Genomic DNA, 24,982 nt, shown 5'->3' with positions numbered 1-24,982 from the left:
CCACCCTCTGATGTAGCATGCCGCTAGCATTTTAGTCCAAAAAGGTCACATTTACCCCTCACAAGCAGCCGCATTTTATCTAATATGTGTTTGAAACCAATATTTAATTCATAAGGTAAGGTACATAATCCATCTGTCTTTTCCGATTCTGTTTCTATGTGTCAGATTTTCACTACTGAGAGAAGTGTTGACTGAAGTACATTAAAACATGTACCAATATGGATAGTAAGGTAGATCATTATAAATGCTGACATTTGCAGGAAATGAGCTTGAGAAGTATTGTGGTAGATTTTGGTCTTCATACAGCTGTTGAGTTATTCTCTTTGATGATTACAACTGGAGGTAACTCTCATGATCATAACTTGGTCAACACAGGTAAATAGAGCATTTGTGGATTCAAAACTGATGAGAAATCAACCTTCAATAAAACAGGGTACCAAGCAAATACTGAAAAATCAGGTGACAGCACATATATGGAAATTACATGCATGACCTTACACGTGATAACAACAATTACAGAATTCATAAACAAGGTTAACGACTGAGTTGAAATGAAAGTATAACATATTCTATTGCTAGCAATTAAAATGGTGCCAACACGTTTATTGCATGTTAGACATATAAGTACAAAATACTTGTTCTACAATGAAGGGAGAGTGAAAAATAGAAAGATTGCTAGAATATACTTATTGTGTGACTGACCTTTGTCCATAATGGCGGATAGGAGTTTGGGCATACATGACTGTCATTTTATGCAAACAAGTTCAAGTTCTAGATACATCTTTGATTCTGACCTTCAAATGTTTAGAAACAAATTTTGTGGACAGTTTGCTGGAATTTTTTATTAAGATTATTTTCAGATAATGGTTATTGCAACACAGGTCAAATGCAGACCAATACATCAATCATTTACAACTCAGAATGTTCTGGAAATGAACTTTTGACCCTCGTTCTGGTCCACTTATTGTGTCTCAGGTTTTTATAGTAGGGTTGTTTACATCAGAATAATTAATTCCTATCTTTAAGTTCATTTGTGTTCATATTTAATTTGAAAGGATTTTGCTTTTTTAAATCATTCATTGGAATTACAAACTGCTCATTGCTCATTTCTGGAACAAGTGACTATTTTGGAATGATTGTAAATGAATTCAATGACTGTTTGGATTATATCACTGTGAGACTTCAAGACTTTTGGCACATCAAACCATTTCAGACTATGGGCACATCAGCACTCAGGAAAACCCCAGGACGAACCACTGACACATAAAGCTACTGACAAGCTTTCTTACATACCCACAGTGGGCAAGCCCTAGACTTGAACCCATGCGGACAGAGCTGAGATGGTTGTTGTTCTTGTTGTTTTGTGTTTGATGCCATTTCTAAGTACAAGATAAACTATATATGGCAGCCAGTAAATGGTGGAGGAAGAACCCAGGAAACTCCAATAGGAACTGCCACCACAGAGGAAGCTACTGGCAAGCTTTCTCATATACCCACAATGGACGAGCCTGAGATTTGAATCCATGTGGATAGAGGTGAGATGGCAGTGATCAGTAAAGGCAAATGCTTTAGACCAATCAGCTACCTGGGGCCTCTGGCATGCAGATTACTTTTTAGTAATTCTGTTGATATCACATGCCAAATGTTGTGGCTAGATCTATAAGGTAGTGGATATACACCTAACATTTTATAATTGGGTAATGTATTTCAAGAAGAAATTTGTCCACAGAACACGTGTGCTGCACCACAGTACCTGAGAAACTGATCTGAATGCAAAACTTTAATGGATCAAGAGATATATAGCAATGCGTGTCCCAATTACATTCATGTTTTTAATGGGTCATAAAAATGGACAATAAATTTGGCAGTTAAAAATACGAATATCTTCTTGGGTCATGTTTATTTGATAATAATAATAATAATAACATGTACTGTATTTACCAAATATGTTGGGACACCATAAATTAGTTTCTAAAATAATTTTTGTGTGTGTATTGTATGTTTTGAGACAGATCTTTGTTTTTGAGTCAAAAATTTTTAGACAACTTTTCAATCATAATGTTGATACTTAGAAGATATAATAATTAATAAGGGTATCAAATGTAGGATTTAAAAATGAAATCATTTGAAACTTGCATCTCCAAAACTACACTCAAACTTAAATGTTATTAAAAATAGTAAAATAAAAAACTGGTCACTGATTTTTATACCCTTCTTTCTAACTGCAAACTTCTGAATAACAAAATGTTATAAACACGAACCAAACACAACTCATTTATACATCTTCACATCAAAGAACAATATGTCAATGTTTAAGTTATATACATAATGGATATGGATGCTGTATCAGAGGAATATCTGATTTTCAAAAGTGGATATGTTAGCTGAAAAAACAAATTGCTTATGAATAACAAAAAATAAAACAAATGAGAAAAGTATAAGGTTAGTTTCTTTCAATGTGTCATCAAAAAAGCATTCTATTTACCTACCTTATTAATATGTGGTGGCAGGCAGCAAATTTAACATAATTTGTTCTTTGTCTGTAAGTTTTGGGACATATGTTTTAGGTAACACAAAATTAAACTTAAGTTATGAGACAGGAAAAAAAATCATTTATTCTATCTTGTCTCGAGATATACAGCAAATACGGAACACTTCACTGTTCCACATGAAACCATTTTTGTCAAATTATGCTATAACAAATTTTGGAGAGACATATGGAATAGACAACAGCAGAGCAATATGACCCCCTCTGATTTCAAAGTGGGCACATACAAAATAAATGTATTTCCAGCATCCAGTCTAAAAGAATACTCACATCTAGTACAAACTCTGTGACTGCTCCAGAAGGCAGGTGTACCAAGGCCACACCAGGAGGGGTATGGGCCATGCTGACCCCTCCCACCAGAACCAGGAAATCCTTGACTACATGAGCTGTGTGTGAGTATCTGGAACAAAAGGACTGATTGATTGATTTTCACCTCCGATCATCAGTAGAGCCATACATCGTAAATCTATTAAAGACTTCATGTAATGACACTAATGGTATAAAAAAACTAGTACTTACTTTTGTACAATTCTAATACATTTATCAATAGAAAAGAATGCCAGGAAAATAGAATTCAAGAATAAGATGCATGTAAACACTGATTACACAGATTTGTATGCTAAAATGTCAATAGCTTTTTGTACTCTCAGCAGAACAAGTTCATAAAAACATAGTGTCCAACCTTATGGAAATGTCAAGACAATTTATCTAAACCTATTTTCCCACAGCTGAGTTTTGGCAGGATCATAAAACCATCAGGCTTGATTGACAAGGAGCCATGGTGACTCAGTCGTTACAGCTGAGTTTTGGTAGGATCATAAAGCCATCAGACAGCTGAGTTTTGGTAGGATCATAAAGCCATCAGACTTGATTGACAAGGAGCCATGGTGACTCAGTTGTTAGCATGGCAGCATACATGTGACAGAACTGAGACATAAAGTCACAAGATTTCAAAATGTTCATGGACTGGCCTACAGTAAATTTTTATCGATATAAATTTTATAAATTTTCATGTTTTAAGGGGAATAAAAATGAAACAAGTGTATTTTTTCCCTTATGTATTCTCAATAATGACACTTAACTTCTAACTTTTGCATATATTTTCAACTCTGTCCCAGTGAGCGGGCTAGGCCCTGGGTGACAATGTGTGTTGATTATGAACTTGGGTATGAAAATGTCTGTGCAATCTCTGAGTTTTGAAACCTTACTTTACCCAGATTTGCAAAATGATTTGCAATGAAAAATGGTAAATTGTGCTCTGCCACAAAATTTGCAAACAAATTTCACTTTAATACTTTCTATCCAACTCAAACAAGGCTTTCAAAGTGGGTGTGTTTGTTACAGAAGAATCAAATCTTCTATGCAAAGGAATCTGCATGTGCCTGGTTATATCATATAAGATCTTAAAATCCATTTGGTGTGAAACACACAATGCAAATATTTTGCTACCCACCAGCACACGCTTAGACTCTAATTTCCAAGCAATGTTGAACTTGTAATATTGTAGCTGGTGGGTTTTATTTTTTTTATAGCAGTGGGGTGTTTCTGCATTTTGACATGAATTGACCAAACAAGGATACTTGCTGCCTTTAAGTATTCAACTTAACAAAATCAAAATACTTACTCAGGTGTTCCTGCTATGATCATTTTTGGTCAGTCTCTCCTTTTTATCACACCTCTGCTAAAGATTGGCTGATTTTTTTTATCAAAGACTCAAGAACCATGACAGTTTTTGTCCTGTTGCTGGCACTTTCACATGTAAGTGTCAGTCTCATGATCCAATAGGTTCGGTTCAAATCCTTCCACTGGATCAGAATGGGTCAGCTACAATGATGTGTCTTTGGGTAAATCAATTTAATCGATTGCCTTGGCACTAAATAACCTACTTGTGTTGCTGTGCCAAGAAGCACCAAACCAAAACAAATTCCACCTGGTTAAAGCAGGTTCAGTATGAAAACTGAACACCTCTTACCTTGTTATTCCAAAGCAAATTTGAATGACATAGACTAGTTATATTCCTTAACTATAAAATCACTAAATGTTCAGATAAAAACTTGATGTATCTACAGTAGAAATTATACCTGGGGCTAAGTGTGGGGGTAGGTAGCTTTGTCCACTGTAATTTCTCAAGGTCCAAAAGGTAAACAGAGTTCAAAGGTTGGAAGTCAGAATTTACCCCACCTGCAATGACCATATTGTGTTCCCACACACAGGCTGAGTGGGAGTGTCGTGGTTCTGGCTTCTCTCCACCAGTGCAGATCTGCAAAATAAGCAATCATATATATATATATATATATATATATATATATATATATATATATATATATATATGTAATTACATCCAGTCCTAGCAATACAGCAATACAACACCTGCAATTTATCAGGAACAGAATATTTATCACAGAGAAAGTTGATTGACTAATGAGATATAGGATATGACATAATACAGTACATCCAATGCTGCACCAACAACATCACCAGCTGTGACCATCTATTACTGGTTGCTTTACCCATTATCCTGGAACACCCTCCTGAATGCATGGCAGTGTTGATCAGTCAAGACCTGATGGTAGTGGGCTGCTAGCTCCTGTCCACAAGCTTCATCCATATCCAGCTAGATGTTCTTTCAGTGCTAGAACTGCCACTTTAGGGATTTTCCCTGTTATCCCTTGAGCACTGAGCATCTTTGAGCAGGAAACCATCTTCCCACCTCTTCTGGGAACAAGCACTCCATCCCCTGTTCTTACATATCTCCATGAGCTCTTGGTCAACTTTTCTTCATAAGCCTCATCACACATCTCCTCCCAATGTGCAGTCAACTCAATGACCACTAGCTTCTTTCTAGACTCTAACCAAATCACAACATATAGATATAGAAAATACTGGACAAGTTTGGTTAAAACTAAATTTTTTCCAAGTTTCACTGAAGATTTCTCTCCTCTATGGTGAGGTGTTATTGGTTTTATCTCTCTTTGACAAAGTTTATAAATCTTGGCCTGGTGATTGGTGTTGGTCTCTTCTTTTTCTGTCTCTCTTAGATGTCTGCCAGGTCTCAGAGGATCCTGTCAAGCCTCCATCTGTAGTGACCTTGTATTAGTGAAGTCTGGCATGCAGACAGGATGTGCTCTACGCCAGTGGTTCCCAACCTTTTTTAGTATGAGGACACCATCTTAACTTAAAAAATGTCACATGGCTCCCCACATTCTAACAGTTGTACTTTTAGGCTCCCTTGGAATAACCCCACAGCCCACTGGGTCTGCAGCTCACACCACTGCTCTAAAGCTACCTCTTAACACAGAGGGCATGCATGATTCACGATGTGGTCCCTTCTATGACTTTGGTCATGGGGTCCATATTTAAATCCAGAATCATCTTATAGTGGGGGAAAGTTGTATTTGAATTTCCCTGCCTTTTGACAAAAATAGCAATTTTCCCTGAGGTATCCTGAGATTCTCTGGCTTTTTCTTGACCTGTGGGAACTCTGGTTAAAAGTTCATGATCATTTGTCCAATGCTCATCACTTTGTTATTAATTCAAACTTAATCTCCAATAAAGCAGTCAGACTGTTAATCAGAAAAACTTTAAATTTATATGAATTTGTTATTATAATGAGCAGGCAAAGTATATAAAATGTTATTATAATGAGTAATCAAAGTAATTATCTCTTGCACATTTTTAAGAAGTAAAGTGGATATTTGTATAGTTAAATCAATTTTAGGATTCTGCAATGTAACAAACTATCTACATTGAATTTCATTCTTGCCAGATGTTTGTGAAAAATGTCATTCTGCCATCCTCCACTTGAACCAAAACATAATGATAACATAACAGTTATGACAGAGTGTATATCCTGTACTTATCACTAGGTATTACAGTGATACAAGCTGTTATGTGTTTCAATCACATACCATTCTACACTTTCAGTTATGCAAGAATAATAACAAGTTGTCAACAAATCTGTACTAAAAAGCACTTGATCATTGCTGAATTTTTTGAAAAAATTCTTGGGAGTTGAAAACAAACAACGAAAGATATCAGTGATATCTCAACAGAAATTATCAACATACTTACTTGTAACTCATCAGTGATATCTCAACAGAAATTATCAACATACTCCTCTGTAACTCATAAGTGACCACTATGCTTTTTCTTAGGCATTAACAGCACACCTAACATTACAAAGTCCTTACCTGTTTAAAGGGTGCTGGAATGAGGTCCCATTAACATTACAAAGACTGTACCTGTGACTTGACACAAGGGTATAGCATTAACAATAAAAAGAACATTAAAAAGGCTTTAAAGGGGCCCTGGTACTGGAGCATGGTGTTAACATTAAAACTAAGGCTTTACTGTATCTAGTTACTGGAGTGTGCTACCAATAACATAGCAAAAACTTTACTGATGACCAGGTACTGGAGAATGGTACTAATGGCTTTACAAAGACTTTACCTGTGTCCAGGTACTGGAGTGTGGTGTGAATACATAGGGTTCCTCCTCTGTCAAGCTGGACTGGGCTCTACCTCCATATATCAGGACCCTCTCACCACCATCTGGGTACAATTAAAAGAAATAACAATCAAAAATGCATATAGAAATTAAGCAATGCATGTGACCTCATTTCACAGCTGCCAAATTATGATTACAGTAATTAACAGAGGACTAAGTATCATGGTAGTTGGTAAAGCATCAGACTAATAATGAAAAGGCCACATATTTGACTTGATGTGTTCTTCACAAAGGTACTCAGCTCTCATTTCTATAGCCAATAATGTGCTGAAAGTACTGTTTAAAAAAATAATAACATGCATATAACACCTTCCCTGTCATTGTCCATAAGTGCTTGTGCTTGTAACAATATCCGACTTCCTTTCTCCTAAGTAGGAAAATGAGAAAAGAGTGACATGATACGGGTCTAACGCATCCTTAACATTTTAGTAGCAGTCATTCTTGTAAATTCATCCCTTAACCATACTAAATATATGACAACGATTTAGCCTATCTCTTCCTGCCCTTAACATTTCTCTAAAATCTGGTGGACCATATGATATGCCAAGGTGTTGATAGGGTTAACATATTGGAACCTTGGCTAGTGAAGATGTGTGCTCAGATCATACACAAGTCCCCCAACTACAACACGGAAAGAAATTTCAGCCACAGTACATGAAAGTTGCATGAAGGTATGCCAACATTCTCTCAAGTCCACTTGTTGCAAATGCAAACAACTTCATCTTACAACTGTCACTATATCAAAAGTAGGTATTAGCTGTAGATAGCAATCTTAATGAGGTGATCCAGCATTTGATTGTTAGCACTCTAGGCTTGGTATTTTTATCCAATACAAGTAAAGTTTTTAAACCGACCTAAATCAAGATGTCCAATGGCTTTTATAATGAGTAAGATCTGAATATAATTATAAAATTCAGTGCAGGTTAGAAACAGTTGTTTAACTGGATGCAATGTGATCAGTTTTATTTTCCTTTAAAATATCTGTCTCCTCTCTAAAGAAAAGAATGGGAAGTAATCCATGATTTTGACAATTGAGAAGCACAGGTATGGATTATACAGAGTTCTTTCCCTTGCAATAAAATTTTTACAAACCTGTCAAAGAAAAATTATAAACTTTGTGGAATACAAGATGAGCAAATTTCAACAGAACAAGTTCTACAAATTTACAAAATAATACACTCTAGGGACTGAAATAAGTAATCTGTAATTCATGAAAGAAGAAAAAGTATAAAAAGGAAATTCAGTAAGTGATCATGCACAATGATGGGCGATCCATAAATCTTGTAAAGTGTTGTAAGTAAAGATCAGAGTTTCTTTATAAAATTACAGATATTTATCTGCAAGAAACTGCTTTTATCTAATACTGATTTTGCTCTAAAAACCTCATCATAAATATTGATTTTCTTAGAATTATTTCTAACATTTATGCAACATTTGAGATTCTTAAATATTTGGAAGAAGAAATTTTGTTGTAATTTTAGCTTTTCATATAATGTTTTAAACCCTATATTCTTTTCTCCTGCAACATTTCTAAACTGAATTTCCAGAGTATAGGCATGTATATCATTTTAGAAATGTGAAATAGACGATATTTTGTAATGTTGTGATGATTCAATGTGGAATCTGATACTTAACTTAATATATTTGAATTCAAAATTTACCTTGCTTGCATGTACAGATAAGTAACTGGTTAATTGACAGTGACGAGACAGAATGAACACAATAATCTCCATCATCCCTTGTAGGTAGGAAGTTATTAGTTTCGAGATGTCAAATCCATCCTTAAAAATGAAATTTAAAAAAAAAAATCCCCCCAGGTTTAATGTCATTTTTCAGCATGATGGCATCGAGTATATTTGGTGGAAGTAGAAAGAATGCAGGAAGAATCAAAGACCCATGAGGAGGTTACTGGCTAGCTTTTACGCATACCTGTATTGGAAATGCCGCGGTTCGAACTTCTGTAGACAGGTGAGGTGTTTGAGTGATCTATAAAGGCAAACACCTTAGACCACTTGTCTACCAGGGGCTCCAAGCTTATAAGCATGGTATTTCTGGAACTGCAGTACTAAAAAACACCTAACTGTTAATAGTCCAAGATTAGGCTGTGGTAATTGAGACGTAATTTTCAAAGTCATGGACAACATCTTCTGTCTAGTATAGGCTGTCTAGTTATCAAGATATCTCCAATAATGCATCAACAAAAGGGATCAAATTTGATTTTCATTTGCTTTAGGTGGTACTCCAAGACCCATTTAAGTTCTGGTGACTCAAAATCATAGGGAGTTATGTGCACGGCAGGGAGGGGGAGATGGAATAAACATTTGTGTTTACCTTTAATAGAAACATCCTTCTTATTAATAATTTATTTAATTAACATAAGAACTGTTTTTGTGTTATATTTTATCATCAATCTGGCACAGCAGAATTTGTTAAGAACAAGAACAAATACAAAAGTTATGTGTGAGTGTGATTATGATTTTTAACGTAGCTTTAACAATTTTTCAGTCATATCGCTATGATGTCTGCAGTGTGACAGCTTATAGTGATGTCTAGCACTGTGGCATCATGCCACAGACATGTATCATGATGTCCCACCCAGTCACATTATCCTGACACCAGGCCAACCAGTCCTAACACTAACCTCTTAATGCTGATCGCCTAGCGAGGCAGCTGTTAGTACAATTTTTGTAAGTCTTTGGTATGACTTGGCCTGGAATCGAACCCATGACCTCTTGCTTCCGAGGCGGACACTCTAACCACTAGGCCACCAGAGTGGTCTTGAGTCACAACAGGCTGAATCTAAATAAGTTCAACACAACAAATACTTTGTATTTTCAGAAACAATTATACAGAAAATTTCTAAGACTGATACAAGATTATAGATCAAACTCATAAAATATTTATACAAGAGTACATACAACAGTGAAGCAACAACTATTCTCTCCAGCCAACATCTTACCACTGTGTTGATAAATGACAGCTGTATGCCTCCACCTCAGGCCTGGTATATCCCCAATTTGATGTACAACACTAAATCTAACATGTGTGGAATCCAGCCATGGTCCTAATTTCCAGGTTGATTCAGGACTCTGTGTTTTGTTTGTCCTTCCATTGGATTCATCAGATACTGTATTATCATCACAGGAATTGCACATACTTGCACCTTCATTAATCTTCATGCCATCACAGCTTATCTGACTGTCCATGTTAACATCAATCTGAATGACCTGAGTGCACAGTCTCACTGGAGAAATCCTTCCACCAATTAAAAGTAACTTCCCACTTTGTAATCTTGAAAGTGTTGCATGCATTCTATAAGCTGAAAAGAGGATGCACTGAACTAGTCACAATCATAATACATACATGCATGTTGTGATGCCTATATCAACAACAGTTGCATCAAGGCAAGCATTTTAATATCCGAGATGCAAATTTTAAAGTAATTTATGTTTCTCTGAGAATACTTACCCATTGACAATAACATTAGGAAGATGCACTGCCACCTCTCAAATCCAGCAATCATGGAAAGACAAAATTTTATCTTGTCCTATCCATATTCCATTTTTCTGTGACTGCTAGATTTGGAGGAAGCGGAGCATCTTCCTCATAGTAATGTAATAGTAATCAGTAATCAGGGAATATATTAAAGGAGATATGCTGCAGAAAAGAAACTAGAATTAGGGTAATGAATATGAATGCCCTACCACAGTCACCTATTTTTTGTGCAGTTGTGTTGTACTCATCAAGGCATATCTAAAACTTAAGTTACATTTAGTCTGAGGTCAACAACGCATGAGAAATGGACTTAAAAACAAAATTTTACTTAAGACTTTTAGGTGTGAAATATACACATGTAGGTCAAAGGGACCAAGTTCTTGTGGAATACACTTGCAGTCACCACAAAACATCCCCATACAAAGCTGATGACTTTCATTCAACAGCGCTGGAGAATGTGATCAAACCCAGAAACTAACCTTAAGTCACTGAGGTGTGAAGCACTAATCCCTATAAAAGCAAATTTTTGAAGTAAATTGTTTTCCTGAAAATATCTGATCACATTAACATTAGGATATAAGCTCAAAACTTCCCAAATCCAGCTGAAAAGACAAAAATCATCTTTATGGTCCATAGCATACAAAGGGCAATAACCCTTGCCAATTAACTCCCTTTATGTCAATAGGTGTTTCTAGTTTTAAGGCTATTGATAGATTAACAAGTATCTTCACATGGCAGGGAGGTAAAGGCTTTAAAACAGTGTGATTAGGTAAGTATTTTTGGAGAAAAGTAATTTACTTAGAAAATTGGCATTTTCTTTCAAATACATTACCTGATCACTTTAATTTTAGGAGAATAGGTAATATGAGGAAGGAATTCTGAGCATCTTACCTATACCCTGGAAGAAGGCTGGATTTGTACATGAATGATAACCCCCTCTCTTGTCTTGGGTTCACCAAAGCTGACAGTCAGATAGCTTGTGGCAATTACAACCAATTAAGAGGAGAGTCATTTAAATCTTCTTACCAAGAAAAAAAAAGTGGGTGAATCCAGCAAAAAAGCTAGGAATGCCCATAATGCAGGCTGTACTGATGTCAGTAAGATCTGGTTAAGAACTCATATTTTGATCAAGTACACTAGAAAAGTGGCACCACTAAGCAAGCATTGTCATTTATAAAGGGCATACGAAAAGAAAGTGCAGTGGTACCAGGTTAGCTGCTGAACTCAATAATCCGAGTTGTAAAAAGTCTCTTGCCAAGAGCCATTTCGTGTTGGAAGTGGACTCTTTGAGTTTTATGATATTCATCTTTTGAATGTGTGGTAGTCCTACAAGACTGTGATTGGTTACAAATTCCATACCTAGGCAGACAAAATGCTGGGATGAACAGAGGTCAGACTTTTTCCAGTTGGCTAGAAAAACAAGATGATGTAAAAGGGATTGGATATTGTCCTTGCCCTTGACTAGAATAGAACTTACCATATATTTCTGGAGGATGTCATTTACATATGTTGCCATTTCTGTGTGTGAAGTCTCCATCACTGAACTTTGGTAGTGAAATGTACTGAACTATTTCAGGTTGATAATCGGCCTGAGCTTGCTGTTTGCTTTTAGTACAAGGATGATCCTTGAATAGAATCAAAAGAAACAATATCCAATGCCTGCTTGTTGATTAGTGACCAGATCTCCTGCTGCATTATTTCAGCCCTCTCTGGCTGTGACAGGACTCCTATAGCTAGTGGACAGAATGAGAGGGAAAGGCATTGGATAAATGGAATCCAAAGACCCTCAGAAAGAAATTGGATCTGCCATTCATTTTCTGGAAATACAGCAATCTAAAGAGAATTAAAGTGCTGGAGCCTGGCTCCAATTGGTAGGCCATCTGCAAGCGATCAGGTGGTGAACCAATGGCAGGAGTTAGGAGGCTTGGGGTGGGAGAAACTGTTCTTGCCTCCCCCCACCCTGATAAAGCCGCCTCCTAAACTAAGCAGGCTGCCATTGTATTTAAGTTGTGACTGGTTCTCTGTTTGTTTAAAGAACAATTCCTTGTCCCTTTCACAACGATAATCTGTTTTGAGTTAGAAAGTGACTGGGTTTTGATGTAAGAGCTAACATTGTCCAAGCGGCAAGAATATGCTGAACCAGCATTGATGTTGAGAGGAAAACCTTTTTGTCCACACCACAATGTTATGTATATTTAATCTGTATTAGTTGATGGCTTTTCTTAATGATTATATGTTATGTACATCTGTATTTTGTACTTGACCTTGTCCAAAATCAAGGTCATTGTGTACCTGACCAGTAAAATTTTGTGAACAACATAATACACAGCTAATATTTATCTAATAGTATAGGTCAAATATTCAGATCATTATGTTTGGAGGTAAACATGTTTATCTGAAACTGAGTCTAGGACATTGTTCTCCACTTGGCAATTCCTAAACTTGTTGACAACATAAATGTTTTATAGATGAGAATGACCTAAATCATGGCTCAATTATTGTGTCTTCACTTTTTATGTAATGTTGTTTAAATTTAATCATTCTTGCCTGAAGCAGAATCAGTCATTGTTGTGTTCAGTTTTTAGTTTGGGTGGAATTATTACTTCAAACTATTATTCACTGGAATTACAAAGTGCTCCATAATATTTTTGGACTAAAACTTTAATTTGGAATCAAAGTGAATTAAGACAAGAACCTTTTGGATTATATTATTGTGATATATCAAAAGACTTAGCACATCATCACACTCCTGGCCATTGATACATTAGTACATTCAAAACTACTGGCACATCAACTCTATCAAAATTTATTTGGAATAACACTTGAATTCAGTTAGAATTTCATACATATGGATATGTGATACAATTTTTAGGACTATTTGGGATTTAATTTGAAGTAATGTAATTTCTTTATTAAAATTTCACTTTGTATTCAAGGGAAATATATTGTTTGTTGAATTTTACAAAACTTGTTGGTTTTCACTCTTTTCTGTTAATTAGTTTAAAATCAAAGAGATTTAATAACAGAAAGGGGGAGTTGTATTGACAGCTGCAAAATTCTTATCAAGGGCCAGAAACATCAACTAAAAGATCTCTGAGTGTGTTGTGTACGAGCGAGATGAAAAGGCCACTGATAGTTGACATTCTGCAAAGAAAGTGTTAGAATTGCCCTGATCGGTAATTTTGCTGGAAAGGTGGTCAGTTATTTCTTAGATTTTGACAGACTATGGCAGAAGATGAAAGGAAGGACAACCCTCCTCTTCTTCCTAGTTCACAGAGGCCTCGACCTTGTAGTCCTGCATGGTGATGAGGGTAGGAGCAATCAGATGCTGGCAACACCTGATAAATCTCCACCGTGGTCTTGAAACTGAATTCCGTCCATTCCATAACTGGGTTGCAGTAGGATAGATCACCAGGAGATCTGCATACTCACTGTGTGGGATATTCTGATATACATCTACATCTCGGTCCGAACAGAACATGTTTGTTGTCACCAAAGAGGCAACATTGTCATTGTTATAAGAGTCCTGGGTAGACCATAAACAAAGGAAAGGCTGTATCCATAGACTGGCTTGTTGTCCCAGTACACCTGCTGCCTCATGGCAAGTACGGAAGGTACTGAAGTGAACCGTGTAAGAAGTGATTGTCTAGACAGCTCTGTTTTCTAAATCAGTCATGCCGTAGCAGTAGTGATTAGGATCGGTCTTTCATTAAAATCTTGTACAGGTCTAGTAACGGTTATGTCATGGAAGTTGATAAATGGACAAATCTCTCCTTGAGATTCCCATAGGGCTCCAGTTCCAGCCATGATATATCAGTGGTACCGTGGAAGGCACTAGCTTTAAGGTCCCCATGGTGTTCTGGCACCAGCCATGCTGTATGTGTGGAAAGATAGAAACCCAAACAGTTTAATAATGTAATGGCATGGTAGAGTTTTCAGACTTGACTGATATATAAAATGGAAGGTATAATGCACAGCTCAGAGATAACAAAGTTTGCAAATGTTGCACTTTGCATATAAATTAGTAAAAATGAAAAAATTATGTATATAACCTGTTGCAGATACATTATTATGAAGACATTACCTAAATTTGATGATGGATGGTTGAAATTCAGGAGTACACTGGATGGATTTTTGAGAGTTCTCAGCATGATGTTGACTCATCAACAGTGAATGTTTAAAACTACCAACACCTGGTGGCATCAAAGGAAGGAATGGGCATGGGTTATTGCCTTTGTTTTTATACTATACTTGAAAAAGACAGTTTTTTTCCTTTTTGGAGGACTGGATTTAATGGGTAGAAAGCTTATATCCTAACGTTAATGTGATTGGGGAACATATGTGAAGGAGAAACTAGTCAAAATGCAGAACTCATCTAAAGTTGATGAAGTGTGAAATATAGGTAAAAGGGACTTTAATTTTGATGGGATACTGTTGCACTCTCCACAACACATCCACATAAAGTTGCATTACTATGACTTTGTAGCAAACAATACCTAAGAATCTGACCTAATCTTAACAAAGGTGTAATGAATATAAAGACAGAAAAACTGACACGGAACTCTAGATAATAATTTAATAAATTGGGTATTTTACTCCCCTGTTTGGAGCTAAGTGCACCTTTTAAATCTGATGGGATACATGTAATGTGTGAGTACTGCAAAACACAAACTTTTGATACCAGACAGAATCCTATTCATTAGATGTTAATCATAAAATGCATAAAATAAATTAGAGTCTAAGACTAATTTCATAGAGCTCTATTAGGTTTTCTCAGTACTCCAATTCAAACATTTCAAACATCAATGAAACATCCTGAATATGTCCTGATAGCACTGTTTACATTGATCAATTACACCATAGTTCTATTAAGTTTCTTCAGTATTCCAATTCAATCATTTCACACATCAATGAAACATCCTAAATATGTTCTGATAGCATTGTTTACATTGATTGATTACACCATAGTAAAAAACTGACTTTGCTTGCAACAGGATCAATAGGCTGACAGCTTTGGACTAAGTACTAAAATGTAAATTGCTTAATGTAATTTTAACAATTTTAGAATTTTTATGACTATTAGATCATGTTTTGAAAAGGTCAGGAGAGCTGCTTTTCACAGACTTTTCGAGTACTTTTTCTTACAGAAATTCAAACCGTCTCCATGTTAATTTTCATAGCAGTGTATAAATAGGTACAAATTCAGAATAAAAAGATCAAAACAAATTAGTGCAATGTTAAAACAAATGGACAACTGGCAACTACCCCTGTTATGTGCCATTTGTTCAACCCAATTTTATCACATTGTGTGCATTTATTTATGAATTATTTTTGGAAAAGAGTTAAATAACAAAAATTTTAATTTAGAAGTGATATATTTTATAGTTTTAACTTATTTTTGCATTTCCTCAGATGAACTCAAGGAATCTGTGCAAAAATTTCTGGAATTTTTCAATAATAACAAGGACTTCCATGGCAATCCCACAAATTCAAGGATTTATCAAGGCTGGATGAACTATGTTTTCAACCTGTTTATGTAAAATACACAAATGTGCTGCTGATCTGTTAAATTAAATGAATTCACAGCATACTACTAAATTTTTGGTCTACAAACCTTCAATCTCTCTAGGATTATCATCAGGCTGAACTAATACCGTTTCCATCGTTTTAGTATCCATTATTGCTAGATTCGTCAACCTCTGATGTTTACCATCTTGTTCTCCAAACCCACCAATTATCAGTACATGTCTTTTGTCCAGTTCCACAGAACAGTGTCCAAACAGTCTCAGTGGCTGGTTGTTTGAATTGCAACATTTGACTGAGATAAATCCCACTTTACTGGGTGCTGGCATAAATGCATGGTTGGTGAGAGAGAAATGTAGGTCTGAGAGCAGGTTGTGTTTTGCTTGCGTGTGAGCACAGAGAACAAAGTAGTGAGAACATTTAAGATGGAATTCCTCATGTTCATCAAATGGCTCCAACATCTCAATTTGCTGTCTTTCCTCAACAGGTACCAGGCTGGTATAAAACTGATTCATATCCATAGCTGAACAATGTGACCAACCCTGTGGAATGCATATAACAAACAGTTAATCCATGGTAATTACAAACTGCAACAAGAGTACTGCAAATGACGTGATAAATGGTAATTACAAGTTGCCACTCCATTATGGAAATGACACATGATAAATGGTAATTACAAGCTGCAATGAGAGTACTGCATAAGACACGGGATAAATGATAATTCCAAGTTGGAACACTTTTACTGCAAATGACACATGATAAATGATAATTACAAACTGCAACAAAAGTACTGCAAATGACACATGATAAATGATAATTACTAGTTGCAACAAGGGTACTGCATATGACACATGATAAATGGTTGTTATTGTTGTTGTTCTAGGGTTTATCGCCATTTTTCAGTACAAGATAGGCTATGCATGGCGGCCAGTATTAATGGTGGAGGAAGAACCCTGGAAAACCCAGGGAAGAACCACTGACCCATGAGAAGCTATGGCAGGCTTTCTCACATACCCACACTAGTCGGGCCTTGGACTCAAACCCACGCGGACAGAGGTGAGATGGCAGTGATCTGGAATGGTGAGTGCTTTAGACCACTAGGCCACTCGGGGCCCCCACATGATAAATGGTCATTACAAGTTGCAACAAGAGTACTGCATATGACACTCGATAAATGGAAGTTTGATAAAACAATCCCCCAAATCTGTGTTGATACTCTTGGATGATATGTAGGTCTGATGTCAACTGTTCATTAAAATGTGCAATTTTGTGCATGCAAATCATTCCAGAACAATCCTGCGTACACATTTGACACATGCCGGTAATTGGTAACAGCCATATCTAGAAATAATTTAAAATGGACATAGGACAGATGGTTGTGCTACTCTACGTGGATTGACAAGTCACCAAACATAGAATTTCCGCTGGAAATATAATGTACATGTCACCAAAAAAAGCCTTCAGCCGATGGTAGCTCAACAGCCATGAGAAATACCAGTAAGTGTATAAAATATACACCAATGTGTGCAGACAAAAGCAGCTGTGAATAACTGCAGCTTTCAATGAATAGGTGATATTAGCCCCAACCCAAAAATCAACATCATCATGGGTGAGGGGCTGATTTATCAGCCTAGATAAATGGTAATCACTTGTTGCAACAAGAGTACTGCATATGACAGGATAATGGTAATTACTAGCTGCAATAAGAATACAAATGACACATGATAAATGGTAATTACAAACTGCAACAAGAATACTGCATATGACACGTACTAAACCTCTCGTGACTTTTTCCCCATTAATGACCTTGAACTTGAATTATTGTATGATAAGTTGTGGACTTGAATAAAATTCATCAACATAATTAAGGGATTAAAAAGTGACAGCATGGATAAGGAAGTATGACTCTAATTTATATTATCCCTTTCGGTAACCTTGACCTTCAGGTATGGCTGAATGTGAAACACTGTCAAGATGCATAAAAAGCTTAGCTGAATGAAAATATCTTTATTGGTTTAAAAGTCATATGCGCACATCAACACAAGTAATTAAATTATTCCTTGCTGTTACTTTGACATTGAAACAGGATGTGGCTATGTTCAAGGATACACTGTCTTGTTATAACTGGTCAAATTTTAACAAAATATCTTTAGTTTGTTAAATCCATTGCCAAGCACATAAAATAAACCATGGATTTCATTAATAAAATTCAAGCTACTAACAACTTACTGGATGAGTTCCTCTTGGTCATAGCAGACATCCCCAATCACAAAGGAATAACTGTTATTTATAAACTGTTGTTCTGATGATCAGATATTAGTATCCATTAATGTAATGTTACTTGTGTAGGATCTTCCAAAACAAAACAAGAAAAACATGAAGACAACAAGCTTTGTAAAATTTAACAAATAATTTATTTCCCTAGAAGATCAAGGTAAAAATGAAAAAAAAAAAATAACTTACACTTTCATGAATCAAATCCAAAAATAATCCAAGAATTAAAAAATAGGAGTCCTAGTAATAAAGAGTCCTAATGAAACTAAACTCGAATCCTGATGAAATTCAAAATGGAAGGCAATGATGTATGCTGTGCTCAGCGTCATACTGATGTATCAACAGTTCTTTGTTGAATCACAGAAAATAATATTCCAGTGTTTGAATTCTGTGTAAATTTTGATAACTGTCCTTGTTCAAGAATTAATTTAGAGCAGAAGTATTTCCAGGGAAAAATAATCTCCTGGAATCCAAATAATTTAAAAAAACAAAATAATTAGCCCAAAAAACTGATCACAACATAAAACACCTAGAGGTCTCCAGTGTTAAGGCACTAACGACTATTCTTTCTCAAAACATCAATAATAAATCTGGCTACCATGCAAAACTGATATGTGGATGTGGGTCAGTTGTCTGGAAAAACCTAACTGACACATGTTATTTGTCATGTACTCCAAGAATGGCCTCGATTTCACTTTATGAATCTCACTCTGCGAATGGATTAAAAAAAAAAATTTTAAAAGTAGTTTACTACAACTCTCACTGATTTCTGAATCAAGGTCAGGAACTAGGTCAGCATTAGATACAAAGTTTCCATTATTAGTTGTTTACGAAAAACAGGTCAAACAAACTGAACTGAATTTCTGGACAATGTCAAATCCAGTAAATAAAATTACATTACAACAGCATGTAATGGAATAAAATTTTTTTAAAAACTTACAAACAAACAATTAAATTAAATCAAATATAAATTAAATCAAATATATATAACAGTAAAGATAATTATTTTGCATAAAACCAATGTCTTTTTTGGGATGAAGATCCATATTTCCTTATGAATTTCCAGGCATTTTTTTGTTTATTAAATTCCTCCCATGATTTCTTGAATGCTGTGGTTTTATTGTCACTTTTTGGAATTTTCAACTCTCCATGCCATGCCATACTTTGCTTTCAAGGGCTAACAAAAAACACTGACACATTACTTTCTCTTCTAATGATGGCAATGCCAAATAAAAACAATGGTGTATCACTGTGATATATAAAGAATAAGAAGTAAACAGTGGCAATCTTTAGACTGACACCATAAACTCTCCACAGCAATAGAAAAGAATTTTGCCAACGCTACCATAATATGTACAACAGGAAAGAAGATGCACATAAACATGTACACAAATTCCATCAAAACTTGACTTTATAAAAAGCAGTAATTAAGATCAATCCATCTGTTTATGACCATATAAGTTTGTACATTTTTCTGGATAAATCTGCTTGTGTTACAGAGAATACAGAGTTCATTTTTATTTTCAAAAGTTTGGATTGATTTCTGGATGATGCAGATGATTCTAATAATGAAGTAACATGTCAATTCAATGAATTCATACTGAAGACATCAGTACCTCAACAACAGAATTGACTATAGAACCAAATCAAATATAAATGAGTTCATTCAGTCAGAATTTCAAAAACAGAATCGACCATAAAATCAAATAAAATACAAATGAATCCATACTGAAGACATCACAAGCTCAACAACAGGATGGACTATGGAACCAAATCGAAAATAAACAAACTCATTCAGTCAGAATTTCAACAGCAGAATGAACTATAGAACCAAATCAAATTCAAATGAATTCATTCAGTCAGACCTGCACCACAACAAAATCAGCTTCAGAATGGATTATTGGAATTGGAAATCTATGATGGCCTACTGCCAAACAACTGTCGCAAGGTTAAAAGGCAGCTACACCAGCCAATGAAAGACTAATTAACTACATGCTGACAATACATGGTGATCTGCTGAACCAATGCATCAACCTGAATTCCCTAGGCCCCCCTCCCCCATTGAATTACAATGCTAACAATACAGTTAACCAGACAATACCAGCAGATGAGAGGAATGCTTCTGTCTTCCTTTAGGCAGCTGTTTCTTCCGATCAAAATGTCTTAGTGGCTTAAAACTTAAAAGATATGCAACAACACCTGACTATACGTGATGTACAACTGTATCAACAAAATATCTTCACTGGTTCAAAAGTTATAGCCCATATGAGAATACAAATTAATGGAATACATTCTCCCTTACTAATATTATGGTGTGTGTGTGTGTGTGGGGGGGGTCTATAGCAAGTAGCAAACTGTATATACATTTTATGTAATGTGTTATGTTTCATTAAAATATCTCCTGTAGTCCAAAATACATACTACAAACAATGATACATCACTGAAATCCATTTTTCTTTGCCATTACCTTTACCTCGAGGTAGAAGGCCTGGGTCATATAAGCAAATGATTACAGATGGATTAATGCATGATGGATAACATCATAAAATGATATACCTTAACACAGACACGTAAAAAAATTACCATATAATAATTTATACAACTCCCCATCTTTACGTACATTTATCAGACTAAACACAGATTCAAAAATAAAGTTTAAAACAGAAGAAAGTCCTTGCCTGTAGAGAAACGTAGAAATTAATATCTTAATGAAATTATGAATCTACCTTTAATCTCGACCACATTTGTCTTTGTTAAATGCTTTACTTTATTTTTCTCTAAAATATGAAATAGCTCTAACATGTACAAGAGTCCCTTGATAGAAGCGATGCTGTACTGACCACAAAGAATGTCCAGGAATTGAAGAGAAGATCATTTCTTCCTTTAACTGCTGAGTGTTGAAACCATATGACATTCTGAGCAATAACATGATTTTCAAAATGGCCACCATGGTAGCCATATTGGGTATAAGATTGGTTTCATTTCCTTTAGGACCAATCAAACATTATAATTAGCCTTTCGATGAAAACCCATATTGATATGAGACATGATATTCAGGAGTATCGATAACAAAATGTCAAGATCTCTGATCTCAGATTGTCATTAATTTCATTTAGGATCAACTAGACACCAAATGAAGTCTTTTGAGTTTGGCAGTAGTAGCAATAGAAAAATATTTTTAAACAGCTGCCATGGTGGCCATATTGAATGTCTCGGGGAACCCCGTTTTCATTTAGGACCAACTAGAACCTGAGACAAATGTGTCTGTACAATTTTGTGGCAATCTTTCCGTAGTTTAGGAAGTAGCAGTAACAAATTTGTGCTAACACACACCAGATGAATGAACATAGCTATGACTAGTAGATAAAAAAATTACTTCAAAATCTATTTTTTTGTTATTGCTGATGTGTATAAGTTTATACAAAAGCCCTTGACACAAATTTTACCAACTCAAACTTAATTCATTAGTCTTGTTAATGTTCAAGACACCACAACATAAATTTCTGCAATGATTAAAAAGTCGCAATCTGCAAAGCTTAAAATTTGTAATAACCTACCAACTTAAGGAAGCGTTCCTTCTGTGAAACCAGCGTAGGAAAATGGCTGATACTTTTCAGAGGAGAGCCAATGTGATGGAAATGTTTCTGCCTGCAAAAGAATAACAGTAAACTTTACACGTAGATACACAAAACAAAAACTACATGTGTATTTTGTTCTGAGTTTGCAGAAAGAACAAGTCTGAGATGGCAAAGGAATATGTTAAGGATGTCAGATATTCAAGTGCCAAATCAAATGATTTCTTTTCCCTCAACTGAGAACAAAAGACAAATGCAATTTTGCATTTATTACAAGTATAAATGAAATTAAAACTGAATTTGGACTTATAGAAAGGTTGATTCACTGCATCTAAAAATATCAATGTGTGAACATTACAGAGACCCAAAAAATTCCATCTGGCTGTGCGATATGAAAATTCAGACTGAACATCTGTATCCAATGCTTGATCAACCATGTATGCTTAATCTAGATAATCAGAATGACAACAGTACAACTTGCAATAAATTGTGTAGATTGTTACATTCATTTTAGATTAATAAAGAGAATGAAATTTTAAGTATGATGATCGACAATGACTACCTGAATAAAACTCTTCTTAATGAGACAATTATTGGTGGACATAAATATACGCTTCAAAGTTGACAACATAGCTTATATCAATCTTTTAATTTAAATAAATTTACTTGTGATGAATAATTATGTAAGCACTGATAATTAGTAACCATTATCTGCACAGCGTGAATTAAGCTGCTATGAGCAAGCATAAATGGGACAATAATTCACTTAAAAGACTGATGATCTAATTGGTCATTCATATCATATATACTCACTTATAAGTTGAGTTCAATTGCAAAAAAATGCACAGACTCAACTCCGCTCTCATATAACATGCTAGCAGATCTGGGTCTGTGTACTTTGTTTGGACCAATCAGTAGAACAAACAATAAAAATCCTGAGCTACTGGTGCATTATGTGATGGCAGATCTGGGTCTATGTTGTTTGCAGTTGGACTTGACTTATACGTGAGTATATATGGCAGTAGTAGTTGTACAATTCAAATCTATTGAGGAAAACAGTTCTCTGCCAATCTTGTTCAGTTTTTAATACTGTGAATCAATTTAAATTTGAGGAGTAAAGCTTTTCATGGTTTCATGGGTTAGCTGTACTACAAATTTAAAGACACAGCAAAATATGAACTAAGCTCATAGAGAAAGCACTCCAACACACCCCTGTGTCGGATGGCAAAGGGTTACTCATTTATGTGCATGATTCCATACCAGTAATACTTGTAGTGCTGAGAAACAAATATCATGATACATTTGTGAATGATGAAGAACAATGGAAACTGATTGGTTATAATTTAACTTACATGTAAAATTGCATAAATCAGACAGTTATGTATTAATGTAATCGCTCTATTTGATCATTCAACAATAAATGCAAATTTACTTATGGATTATTATAATACTTTACTTCTAAATGTACATTTTATGTCCACTTATAGTAATTAATATTGACTAAAATGTGATGTAAATCCAGTGAAATTAGGAAACATATGAGAACATCATAGTAGTAAAGTTCAAGAAAATTAAATGCTGATTATAGTTTGCACCTTTTAAGTGCACGTATTCGTAGATAATGTTAGAAACTATTTATCCATGAAACAATCTTCTATAGCCACAAAGCACAAGCCAAAAGAGGTGTGGACTTATAAAAAAAATCTATAACTGAATGACTGCCCCAGGTTCTGTACTATGCATCAGTTACCCCAATGATTCTTAGCTATATTGTGTCAAGGTGTATAAAGTCGAGGCCCATGGTAACAAAAAGGAAATATTCAGAAACTATGTTACTCTAAGAACAACTTACTAGATGACATTAATATTAGAAAATTACTCTCTGCTACCTCTGAATCCAGCACTCTCATAATGGGGTAAAGGGGGCGTTCTGCAGATACTATGAACTTCTGAGACAGTGGCATGAATAAGGTGAAGTTGTTTACATTTGTAATATGCACAACAGTGAGAATATTGGTATACCTCTATGTTATTTTCATGTACTGTGGCTGGCATTTCTTTGGATATTGTACTTATGTTAACTGTACATGATCTAAGCATATAGCTAACTAAAATGACTGCTTCCTTGTGCTCAAAAGATCAGTCTGAAATAGTATAAGTATGCTATCTTTTGCAATTATTAAAATAGGGAAAAGGAAATTTGCCAGATTAAAATATACCAGCTTCTGAAAGTACAATGAATGAATTACCATATACATAAAATGTAACAAAAGTTATTGGCTTGTTTTGTTTAAATACAATTCACCTCTGAAGTCCAGGAAGTGAAAATGACCAAGCAGAGCTAGCAGTTTTTTGAAAGGTGCACATCTCAAGCAAGGCCAAGACGTATACGCTATAACCCATATTACTCACACCAATCATACACAACAAAAAAGGAATTAAAAGTTCTTTGAACAATACTTAATATATGTTTTTTTTTCTCTTAAATAGCCAGTATAACCAATGAGGAAAATCAGGGAAACTCTTTTTCTTAAAAAATCTAGCCCTATGCAAAATATGAAACTGTAGAGCGCCACCAAAGATGAAAAAACGTCACTATCATGCATGTACAAAGGGAAGTAACTCTTACAGATTATCTCCCCTAATTCCAGCTGGCTGGCCACCCACATCCTGGATGTTTGCTAGTTGAAGCTTAAGCAAAATCTATAACATGATGCCCACATTTGTAGGGAAAGGTGGAAGGGGTTGATAGCAATAAAACCCAGGTAACAATTTTTGAGAAACATACTGAAAAATTTTCCTTCTTTGTCAAATACATTACCAGATGACATTAACATTAGTAGAATAGGTAAGAGGAGTTGGAAATGTTTGGACATCTAATCTTAATCCACATCTCCCCTAAGGAGAATGGTGACTGCTCTACTAAAAGGATGAACTTCATATGTAAAGACAGCACAACCAGAGAATATGCATACAAGGGTAATCCATGTGGGATCATGCACCTGGCTTTTGCCTTACGGTGAACCCAGCAAAACTTGCAGGAATGCCCTGTCTGAGGTTG

The 24,982-nt window shown here is 35.3% G+C and overlaps 1 protein-coding gene across 2 annotated transcripts in view; it reads right to left on the bottom strand.

Moving 5' to 3' along the window:
- The window catches only part of LOC149779490 (tRNA wybutosine-synthesizing protein 4-like), a 59,414-nt gene that overhangs the window by 6,689 nt on the left and 27,743 nt on the right, over window positions 1-24,982 (bottom strand). For both annotated transcript variants that reach the window (XM_089940176.1, XM_089940177.1), the window contains 6 exons: window positions 21,904-21,994; window positions 16,164-16,614; window positions 10,014-10,373; window positions 6,998-7,098; window positions 4,630-4,808; window positions 2,819-2,948 (listed from right to left, as the gene is read on the bottom strand). In XM_089940176.1, coding sequence (XP_089796302.1) covers window positions 2,819-2,948; window positions 4,630-4,808; window positions 6,998-7,098; window positions 10,014-10,373; window positions 16,164-16,614; window positions 21,904-21,994 — 1,312 coding nt within the window. The remainder of the gene's footprint in view (window positions 1-2,818; window positions 2,949-4,629; window positions 4,809-6,997; window positions 7,099-10,013; window positions 10,374-16,163; window positions 16,615-21,903; window positions 21,995-24,982) is intronic.

Source organism: Sinohyriopsis cumingii, chromosome 17 (genome assembly GCF_028554795.1).
Source record: "Sinohyriopsis cumingii isolate HCF-2022 chromosome 17, ASM2855479v2, whole genome shotgun sequence".
NCBI lineage: Eukaryota > Metazoa > Mollusca > Bivalvia > Unionida > Unionidae > Sinohyriopsis > Sinohyriopsis cumingii.
Note: the sequence above shows the minus strand (reverse complement) of the source record. Positions and strands in the feature narration are given on the sequence as shown.